The sequence below is a fragment of the Eublepharis macularius genome, chromosome 12 (genome assembly GCF_028583425.1).
Source record: "Eublepharis macularius isolate TG4126 chromosome 12, MPM_Emac_v1.0, whole genome shotgun sequence".
NCBI classification, from domain to species: domain Eukaryota; kingdom Metazoa; phylum Chordata; class Lepidosauria; order Squamata; family Eublepharidae; genus Eublepharis; species Eublepharis macularius.
Window position 1 is genome coordinate 67,762,917 of NC_072801.1, and position 11,660 is coordinate 67,774,576.

At 42.2% G+C, this 11,660-nt stretch overlaps 1 protein-coding gene across 1 annotated transcript; it reads right to left on the minus strand.

Annotated features, from left to right (window-relative positions):
• Nucleotides 1–4,739: 4,739 nt before the first annotated feature.
• Nucleotides 4,740–5,708, minus strand: LOC129339607 (olfactory receptor 11H6-like). Its single transcript, XM_054994189.1, has one exon. The coding sequence runs from the start codon at nt 5,706–5,708 to the stop codon at nt 4,740–4,742; it is 969 nt and encodes a 322-aa protein (XP_054850164.1).
• Nucleotides 5,709–11,660: the final 5,952 nt, after the last annotated feature.

Here is an 11,660-nt window from a genome sequence, read left to right on the forward strand (position 1 = left end):
CTTCCACTTTGAGGTGTTTGGATGCTGCATTAGAATTTGGGAGGAAGGAGCCACCCCGTTTCCTAACTTTACAGCTCAATGAATCTGTGTACTCAGTTCCATGGGAAACATAAAACCATCACATTGTTCATGGGGAAACGAAGGTGTTGTATTGAATCATCTCTTAACAAGGTGGGTGATCTTCCACCCAGAGGATGCCATTGATACCGAGCTGTTTGTAACTATGGCCAAGGGATAGGTCAGTGCTAATTTCTGGAAGGAAACCAGAACTGGAGGAAAACTGATCCTTAGAAAAAAATAAGAGTCTTCATCAAAATCTTATAGAAGGGCTGTGCTGAGTTCAGTAATTGTTTTATTACCCCAACAGCCCACTAATATTTTAAATTTATAAAGCAGTAATACATATTCAACTTTTCTGAACAGTTCCTGGCATAATTTGGTTGCGTGAAATACACTGCCCTGCATGGAAGTGTGAGAAGTGCTTTCCTGGATCTACCTGGATCCATTTCCTGATTCAAATTAGTCCAGAATTATTTGCAAAAATCTCCTCATCTCGCAAAGAATAAGTGATCCGCTAGAGATTGGTTTTCCCTTCTGCCCATCCACTGTTTATATGGCACAAACTAAAATAAACCCCAGTATTAGTTCACTTGTATCAATTAATGTTGTTAATGGGAAGAAGAAAGTAACAAAAAATTTCATACCAATCTTGTTAGATGCCGCCTTAGGAAATCGAGCCTTCTGGGAGTCACATTCCAGACTTCCTTTCCTTTTAGGAAGAGCCCACGTCTTCATACCTCAGTAGTGTAAGATCACTTCGCGCACCAGCAATAGCCATGATTTAGAGAAGCTGGTCGCATTTAGAGGGCACATATTATTCTTTTTATAATGACTTATTATATTATTTCAGTAGAGGACGGAGAAGCGACTGCACTGAAAATTGACTGCAAGCAGGTTGATTATGGGTTGTGTATATGAGGACTACAACCTTTTAAAAGGACTTTTCCTGATGCTTTCATGTGGGAATTTGCTTGGGGAGTTTTCTGAGAAAAGTGGTTCTATTTCCAAATCACCTTGGGGAGTAAGTGCCTCAGCTGGGATAACTAGCAGCTCCCAAGATCTTTCATGCTTCTTCCTGCGCACATATCTTTGGAGTTCTCCTACTCCTTGTTTTGGCTCGAGATATCTTTACATGCACGAATTGGAAAAATGGGAATATGTGTGAACTGAACTCAAGGTTGTAAAGTATGTTATGACAGTTCTGTTTTAACATCAAGTCATGTCGAGCAGAAAATTATGAATGGTAATTGTACCGTATTCCCAGGATGAACCTACAGAGTCTTTGTCAATGGAGCCCTTGATGATGGGACTTGGTTGCAGGACCATAAATGACTGTAGGAGTCAAATAAAACAGTAATTTATAGCCCTACACAGCCCAATTCCAGATTTCAGCAGCTTCCAAACAAACCTTTTTATAGAGACAGAGCAAAAACCAGAGACCACCCTGTCACAGCTACAGGCCCCTGGTGCCTCGACCCAGCTAAGGGGAATAGCCAGCAAAGGTCTATCAGCTGGGCTAAACAAAATTACCAAAGTGGCAAGAGAAGGAAAGTCCCTCAAATGCCCTCAAATTCTGCCACCAGTCCCTCAAGGTTCCCAAAGCTTTAGGAGGAGAGGGACACCACTCTTGGCCTATAAGGGAGCTAAATGTAGCAAAGTCTACCTTGCAAGAATAGGGTTGCAGACAGAGTTCATAGCCAAAGATAGTTATAAGGTAGGTGGTTCACGAGAACTGCAAAAATGGGTTCAGCAAAGTACCTTGAGTTTTGAGACTCCAAAGTCACACACCCAAACACAGAATATAATATAATTATTTATTAAGGTACAAGGTCACATCAAAATGTACAAGACAGACTGTGAGGATTAAAACAAAAATACCTATAGCTTTATTTGCTCTAACTTATACATACCCAGGGCTTTTTTTTCAGGGGGAACGCGGGGGAACGGAGTTCCGGAACCTCTTGAAAATGGTCACATGGCTGGTGGCCCCGCCCCCTGATCTCCAGACAGAGGGGAGTTTAGATTGCCCTCCGCGCCGCTGAGCAGCGTGGAGGGCAACCTAAACTCCCCTCTGTCTGGAGATCAGGGGGCGGGGCCACCAACCATGCAACCATTTTCACCGAGGGAAATCCACTGAGTTCCACCACCTCTTTTCCCAGAAAAAAAGCCCTGTACATACCAATATCAAAGCAGAAGTTGATTTTCAAAATGGTCAAGAAGGCAAAAGGCAAAATCTCTGGTCACAGAGGCAAATCAGTCAGGCTTCATAGCATAGCAAAATGGATGGGTTCAGGAACATCCATCCCCAGGCAGAGACAGATTTTGAGATACTGAGCAAGTTACAATAGTAGTTACTATAACCCACACAGGTCTGAAGTCTCCATTATGGATAATAGGTTTTTATGCCATTCTTGCCACCCGAGAGGGGAGGGCCCATTCTCCAATCAACTAGCGAGAAAGTGATATCATAGTCAAAAGTGACTGTGTAGAAAAAGGAGTTAGGTGCAAGGCTGCAGTCCGAGACACCCACGTCCTATCTTGCAGGTGCAATTAGTTTCATAAAGCAAGAATGTTAATTGGTAAACTGTCTGGCCATGGAGGCTCTCTCCCTCAGAATGTCTTATCTAACCTGCAAGGTCAGAGCATTCAGGAAGCGAAAGGCAGCTCCGTTCTCAAGAGAAGTGGCTAGCAGCAGAAAAGGGGGAGTTTATGGGCTAAAGAATGTCTTAGGAAAACAGGGCCTCTTGACCAAAGTTTTAAGAAACCATTCTACTTCTGAAAAGCTAAATTCAAAAATAGTTAAGCATTTTTCTCTACACACCCAAACATGAAAAATGAAAAGAATAATTGGAATCCCAACAGCACAGACGATACTGCTTGGGAGTGTGCCATGTGCAAAACCCACCGATCTTATCCATAGACCCCAGAACTACGAGGGGGGCGGTCTATGAAGCTGTCACACAGTGGAATGGCTTAGAAACTATCACAGCTGCAGCCTAGAAACTATCCAGGTACAATCCCTGGCCACTGTTTCAGATGGCCCTTGTTAGACATGATTTGGGTATAGACATCTTCTTAAGAAGCCTAGGGCTGTCTGATGAAGGAGCCCTGGCTCTCAAAAGCTTACCCTCTGAAAATCTTGTCAGTCTCTAATGTGCCACTGGACTAAAATCCTACTGTTCTACTGCAGACCAACATGGCCACCCACTTAATTGGGGGTTTTGGTTAGCTTTCCTATATCCGCTCATTAATCTTCTGCCAAGAGGTAAACCCATCAACATGTTTGGTTCACTCTGAGTATTATATACAAGTCGATACTCTTAGATAATCTGGGCTCCATTTTATTCTTTATGAAATTGTAGCTATTAACACTGATTAATACCATCCGTTAATTCTACACAGATAATCAGAGGCCAGCCATTATGGGTTCATTCAGTGCCTCTTGCCAAACACATACTATATCCTCTAACGTGAGTCAGTCTGTTTCTAATCTACTAGAGACAATATTATCATTATTCCTGCTCTTTGAAAGGGAATTTTGGACATACTCAAAATTGTGTGAGAAGTTCAGAAATTCAGTGTTTAGACTGCAGCTTCCACTTTAGAAATCTGATTTTTGAGGGGTTCTCCTTAAAAAAAAATAATTTAGATTTGATTGGTAAATTTTAAGGAAATAGTATGCCCTCCACCCCCCCCGAGACAGTTGAAACACAGAAGTTATTTGTGTATGCGGCCTGCTTAGTCCTCACCTCCCACATTCTAAACAGTCTGTAGTTGCTATTGGGAGTCATTGAATGTGTCCTGAGGTAAAATGCACCTCCCAGTCTTCCCCTAAAAGTTCACTAGGGTTGCCAATCTCCCTGTGGGGCCTGGTTTTGTATGTGGCTGGCAGGCTCCTGCCTGCTTGCACCACCCTCTCTCTGATTGGTCAGCTGTGGAACTCTGTGTTCTGAGGTAAAAATCAGGTAACGGAAACTGCAGACAGTTGAAGAAAGATATTACAAGACTTCTGAATAGGGATTTTATATAAAAGTCAGTATGGCAACTGAGTTTTTAAATGTTCATGGGGAGATGATGCACGACCATACCCGTAAGTATTATTACTGTATTTAAAGTAGTTAAATACCATGGCGAACCACAAGTATCAAGCTAGTCTATATATATAACTAGCTTGATACACGTGCTTCGCTACAGTATTTAACTACTTTAAATTCACTTATAATACTTATGAGTATGTAACATTTTTTGGTTTGTGGGTTTGTTTGGGGGTTTCAATGACTCCCAATAGCAACTGTATAGCATTTTGAATGGTTTTTTTAGAATCAGGCCACATATACCAATGACCTCTGTGTTCCCACTGTCTCTAGGGGGTGGATGAGGTGTACAGTGTTGTAAGCCCGAATCAGCCCGCACATGCAAATGGTCAGTTGTGGAACTCTTTGTTCTGAGGTAAAAATCAGCTAAAGGAAACTGCAGACAGTTGAAGAAACCAAACCAAAAAATGTTACATACCCATAAGTATTATAACTGGATTTAAAGTGGTTAAATACTGTAGCAATGCATGGGTATCAAGCTAGTATGATTGTATAGTAAAGACAATGCATTAGTTCCATGTCATTAATTTCACAGTGGGAGTTTAGTTTGTTTAGGATTTCTTCTTTCCTCTCCCCCTCCCACCTTTATACTGTCATATTTCTCCCCAATAATGACACCTTTCTTCTCCGTAGCCTGCTCAGAGCCTCCTTCACCTGATCATTCCTCAAGCAGTAAATCATGGGGTTGAGAAAAGGTGTAATGGAAGTGTAGAAGAGCGTTACAGCCTTTGAGACCTCAGACTGATTTTCACCCTCTGGACATATGTACATTCCTGCCACAGAGCCATAGAAAAGTGTCACTACAATCAGATGGAAGGATATGGTGGAGAAGGCCTTCTTACGACTACCTTGGTAAGAGGGTTTCATCAGGGTGAAAATCACAGTGCCGTAGGAAAGCACAACAAATAAGACATTGCTTAAAACAAAAGTATTGACAAACATCTGACAGACAAAGGGAGTAGCTCCAAGTGGTGGGCAGGCCAGGGACAAGAGGGGCCCAGCATCACACAAAAAATGGTCAATGATGTTGGGGCCACAGAACGACAACTTCAAGATCATAGTCATTGGAACAACATAGGCCATGAAGCCAAGGACCCAACAAGCAGCCACCAGAGCACAGCAGAAATTTATGGACATGATTTGTGGGTAGCGCAGTGGGTGGCAGATAGCCAAGTACCGATCCAAGGCCATGGCTGAGAGGAAGAGATCTTCACTAGTGCCAAGAGAAAATAATAGGTAGAACTGGAGGAAGCAGTCCCTGAAAGAGATGATCCCCTGAGGAGATGCCAGGTCAAAGATCATACGAGGCACAGTGATGGTCACGTAACAGATCTCCAGCCAGGAGAAGTTGCTCAGCAGGATGTACATGGGAAGCCGGGACAGGTGGGCATCTAGAAGTACCAGCGCAATGATGATGAAGTTTTCAGCCAATGTGATCACATAGAGAACAGTAAAAAAGATGAGGAGCAGGAACCGTTCCTGTTGCCCGATGCCAAATCCCAGCAAAATGAATTCCTTCACTGTGGTCCCGTTGATCAATTCACCCAACTCCATCTGGAATCAGATGATACGGTCATCATCACATAGCAGGAGCAAATGTTGATTGCCTCTCCTAAAATGCTAAGAAGGATCATTCACCAAGTCTCCTACTACACTCCGTTTTGAGGTCCCATGTGACTACGTTTCCGATCAGTTATACAAAACACAGTTTCCATGAAGCCTATGAAATAAGTCCCCACCTCTTCCTTCCTGAAGCCAAGATGAATCATACTGAACTGAAGTAAATCTTCCCAGGTATCCTCACCTCCCTTGGGTGATTCATTTCTCTTAAATTGCATATTGTGAGTGACGGAGGATTTTAAACCAACACTCAGCCAGTTGTTGATTTCCCCACTTCACTACTCAAGGTATAAATTCAGGAAAAAAAATGTTTATTTGCAATAAGCCTTTATGCAATCAGGGTTTGGTATCTGAACGCATACAGAGAAGCAACATCACCTGCATTTTATACCTTTCAATCCCCATAGAAAAGATTGTATACAGTTCATAAGATCTCATGGAGTTCTGTAGACAAACAACTCAAATTACATGATCTTCTGGACAGTGGAGAGTGACAGGTCACAGTCAGCAATTAAAAGAATATAGTAAGAATAACATTTCTGGCTGGTGCCATTAATTTCAAAATGTAACTGGGAAAGAATCCGCAAGGCTGGGACTGAATATCTCCGGATATAAACACGTTTTAACTTTCAGCACACAGTGGAAGTACCTCGTTGTGCTCTTTTCATGGCCACCATAGTAGAATATCATGATAATTACTGCAAAAACAGAAATACAAAACACAGGGAATAAAGAAGAATTTTATCAAAAGACTTTGAGCAGCCCTGATCAATGAGATTGAATTGTATAGAGGCTATCCAAAATTCTCTAACAGCGAGCATCTCACAACGTGAACCTTTTAATTCTGCAAAATAGCATCCAAACTGATGCTGCTAAACCACAAAGTGTTGAATGTAAATATGATAAAAAAACATTTCGAATATATCCAGGAATCTACTCTCCTTTGCTCCAATTTTTCTCGTCTCCCTCCTTGCTGCTGAATGTTGACGTGACATGTCAGTTCAAATAATGCAGAACTGATTTATTGTTTTGAAAAAAAGAATCAAAACCTATATAATCTACGACCTCATAACATACACATGCATTTTTCAATTTTACCCAAAGAAGCGTTTTCATCCCTCCGTAACCAAGATACTTCAGTCTAGGTTTAAGGAACCATCATAGAAGGAAAGCTTGAGAAATAACTCCTCACCACCAACAACAAAACTTTTGATGGGAGAAAAACACATTGTTATAGTTGAGCAGAGAGGAAGATCACTGACGGAAGTAGAAAGCTGTAAGAAACAAAAAGCTGGATCCATACCAAACTGGGTCCCCTATCCTCCCAGAAACATCATTTGGAGGGAGGGGGATTGGTGGGCTGCAGTGGGTAGGCCGAGGCAAGATATTCCATTCTGCTGTTGGAAGATTAAGTCTGGATCCAATCTGCATTTCAAATAGGAAAAACTGGCTGCTGCTATATAGGCTGTCTGGGAAATGTTGTCCTTCATAGATATGAAAAGAAGGGCAGATGGAGGAATTCAACCTCTGCATGGTTAGTCCAAGCAAGCCTGATCTCTTCAGATCTCTGAAGCTAAGAAGAGCCAAGCTTAGCCAAGCTAAGCCTTGGTTAATAATTGGATGGGAGACCCCCCAAGAAGACCTCACAGAGGCAAGCAATGGCAAATCACCTCTGTTAGTCTCTTGCCTTGAAAAACCCAGCACAGGTCAGCATAAGTCAGCTGTGACTTGGCCGCACTCTCCACGGCCGAGTGGAGGAGGGCAAGGAGCTGTTCCAGTTGGCAGCAGAGGATAGGACCCGAAGCTCCCCTTCACTGGAAGTTTTCAAGAAGAGGCTGGATGAATATTTGTCAGAGATGCTTTAGGCTCATCCTGCATGGGGTAGGGGGTTGGACTAGAAGGTCTGTATGGCCCCTTCCAGCTCAGTGACTCTGTGATTCCACCACCCAACCAGCCTTCTACCTCCTGTCCCATCCTCCTACCCCATCATCTCTCATCTACCACTTAACCTAAACAGCAATGATATGTCCAGCCACTCAGCTTTACTTCCACTCCATCTCTTGGCATAGTCGAACATCTTTTGAGAAGATGAGTCCTCCTCTACTCAGAGGATACTGCTAATACTGAGCTAAAGACTGCTGTTTTGTAAAGATGGCCATTGAAAGGTCAGTATGGAATATGCAGCCTTACTTGAACACACGCCTTGCTGTACCTGAGTGCAGTCACCTTATTCTGAAATTATTTCCAAAGATCCCATTGTTCAGCAGACAACAGGGGTCCACGGAAAATTGGTGAATGTGCACATGGCGATCTTCCTTCTGCGCACCCTTCACATATATGGCTAGTTAAGTAATTAAAAAACAGCAATATTTGTTTGTCTGGATCAAACAATAGTCTTAACAAGAAGTAGGCAAACAACCCCAAATGATTCATTCTGCTCTTCCTTGGCTCCATCTTATCAAAAATTAACCTTCTAAAAAGGATGTCTCAATCCCTTTTTGCTTCCATGTATCTCAGCAATGCACAGGTTCAAGATGCAAACTGGTTTTGGTGGTGGAGATCAGAGAGATTGCACTGTAGGTTGAGGGAAGGATGGTTGGTTGTGGGTTCTCTATGGAGTATGAATCCATTTTTAAAAGATTTGCAGAAGCTCTCCTTCAGGAAATGAATGGATCTTGGGAATTTATTAACAGTCTGTAGTCCTTTTTCTTACTATCAAAAAAAGACCTCCTTAGAAACTAATTGTCTCAGTTGGGAAAATCAGTAATTTCCATGTTTGTTTTTCTACATAAAGATGCCCCCAAGTAGCATGGATGGAAATAATGCATTTCTACTATAGAATTAGTTGGGCAGCTTTCCGCTTTTCAGCCCTAGTTTGATTTGTTTCTGGATGTTATTGTTTGCTTGCCTAATGAATATTCTGCTGAGAGAAACTGACTCAGGATTATTGATCACATTTCCCCCCATTTCTCCTCTCCACCCTTTACTACTAATATTAAGTTCCATAGCACTTTCAGCTGTTTGTCTTTTGAAGTTCTAATTTGGTTTCTGTTAATTGTGTAGATAGCGGTTGGATGAGCAGCGTCATTTGCTTGAGCAGGTTTTCTTCAAATTTTGCAAACTGTGCCTCGAGGGAGTGGTTATTAGTTTTTGCTGCTGTGTTTGTTTCTACAAGTTTCCTGTCCGCCATTTTGGATAGCTCGGCCTTGCTGCGTTCCTGAGGCATAGTTTGAGTTGTGCTGTAAAAGAGCTGCTGCAAATTTCTTGCCGATTTTGGATAGATCTTCTTTTCCTTCTGCGTCTGCTTTCTCAAATATATAATGCAGGGTAAGCGATATCAGCTGTTTTCCGGGGTTTACAGGGAGGAAGGAGATGGAGATCTTTCAATGTGTGTCCATACCCAAAGGCTCCGACGCCACGCCCCCCTTTACTACTAATATTAATCTCCCGAGTCCCTACATCCTTCTAGCGTCACTCATATTCTTCCCTTAACTGTTTTTTCACTCTTTCCTATCTGGACATTTTATGGTTCCAGGTAGGTCATGCTCTATTCCAGCATTTCTACTGTGAGAGCCTCTGGAACTGGCCAGCAGTTCAATTTATTATCAGAAATTCCAGTATGCACAGAGAATACCCCTCCTTTCACAAGGTTCATGAAATCTGGTAGGTTTGTATGTGATGAAAATGTCCTTGCCTTTCTAATTTTTCCCACAGGTGTTTCATGAATGTTTATAGCTATTGATCCACCAACCAGCTGCTCCTTAGGTTTTACTAAATAGAGTTTCTTCAATGTTTTGTCGAAGGCTTTCACGGCCGGAGAACGATGGTTGTTGAGGGTTTTCCGGGCTGTATTGCCGTGGTCTTGGCATTGTAGTTCCTGACGTTTCGCTAGCAGCTGTGGCTGGCATCTTCAGAGGTGTAGCACCAAAAGACAGAGATCTCTCAGTGTCTCTCAGAGTTTCTTCACTCCAGAATTCCAGCGTGTTGTTTTGAAATTCATCAGCGCAGTTGCTTGGGAGATGGCGGTCACAGACTTAAAGGCTGACAGCTGAAAATGAGTCAATGCAAAAGCTTTCTGCAGCAGGATTTGAGTTCAGTAGCACCTTAGAGACCAGCAAGATATTCCGAGAGTAAGCTTTTGAGGGTCAGAACTCTTCTTCAGACACCTTCTTCCGATGTCTGAAGAAGGCAGCTCGGGCTTATGAAAGTTTACACTCTGAAAATTTTGTTGGTCTCTAAAGTGCCACTGGACTCAAATCCTGCGGTTCTACTCCATACCAACATATCTACCCAGTACCCACCTAAAACTGTACACAGGAACTGTGAGAGCTGGGAAGGAGGCATTCTAGGTCTCAGAGAGCTACGAACCCACTCAGCATGGGTGCCATCCAGAATGGAGTGCCACCAATTGTTACCACACATGCTCCCTTTCACATGTATCATTAGACACATGTGGACCCTCTGACTTGGGTTCAGAACACTCAACCAGAAACGCAAGTGCTCTGAGGGAATTTAAGCTCTTCCCACTTCTGCAAATGCACTAGCTTGAAAAATTAGGGAGAGAAGAATGTGTGGTTTAGGAATATTCACCTGGACTCAAAGGTCAGAGTCCTACCAAGGAGTCTTTTAGAGCTGGGTGGCTCCATCCTTTGGGTGGCTTCTGTAGGTACCCTGACCCTACCAAGACTTATCCATCCTTTGGGTTGTTTCAATGGGTACCCTGGCCCTATCAAGACTTATAATGACCCCTGCTGGGGTTTTCAAGGCCAGTGAGAAGCAAAGGTGGTTTGCCATTGCCTTTCTTGGCAGAGTCTTCTTTGGTGGTCTCCCATCCTGCCTAAGGTGGAAATTATATGAATCCATGGACAGTGCAGAGGGGGGTCATCCATTTAGGAAAAGGATGTTCCATGGTTCAGTGAGCATGCCATCTGAATGCAAATGACCCTGGTTCTATCACCAGCATTTTCAGTCCAAGGATCTCAAGGAACAAGGGTTGGGGAACACATTTGTTTGCTTGGAGCTTTGGGATTATGCTGCCAGACAGAGCAAAGAATGCTAATCTAGATGCATTAATGGTCTGATGTGATATAAGGCAACTTCATGTGTTCCCTTGATAAAAGCTGTTACTGGGAAATGCATTGGTCAGCTGTTCAGGTTAGTACATGGAATGCCCACATTAATAGAATTAAAAGCCCAATAAAAAGGGCAAAGAAATATAAGAAGTAAAGAAAAAAGAAATACAAAAAAGCCAAGGAGGACAAATTAAAAATAACAAAAAACAATACGTTTCATTTTCCATTTTTCTCTGCCACACCTATCATATTTTAACAAACATAATACTTTTAATTTTAGTATCTCCAAAATTTACCTTTTCAATAACACTGCTTTCCATTAAGTTTCAGTTTGGTCCTGAAATTTGATTTGTGTATGGATGGATGTGGTAAAAATGTAAGTTAAAAAACTTACAGCTTCCAACCTGTTCCACAATTTTCAAATATTGATCTGCCCATCAATAGCTTTCTAGATGCTATTTCATACTTTACAGGATTTCTTCACTGCATAATCCTAACCAATCAAGGATCATGTACTGAACTTGTTGGCCACATCATGCCCTTCCTTGTTAAACTGCACTGGTGATTTCATGCAATTTCAAGCATTTTACCTGCACTGGTGATTTCATGCAATTTCATGCATTTCACCTGCACTGGTGATTTCATGCAAGATGGTTTGAGTCATTTGTAGTTAGGTATGAAAAACTAGGGAAGAATGTACGCTGGGATGTACATCTGCGTCTTTATCTACATCCACCTCACATAGAATGTCATGCAACAGGAATGGATGAAATCTGCAGTCTTATGCATTTCCTTTTTAAATTAAATTTATTAA

Excerpts from the sequence above, each read along its gene's own strand:
- LOC129339607 (XM_054994189.1), bottom strand. The coding sequence starts at position 5,708 with ATGGAGTTGGGTGAATTGATCAACGGGACCACAGTGAAGGAATTCATT.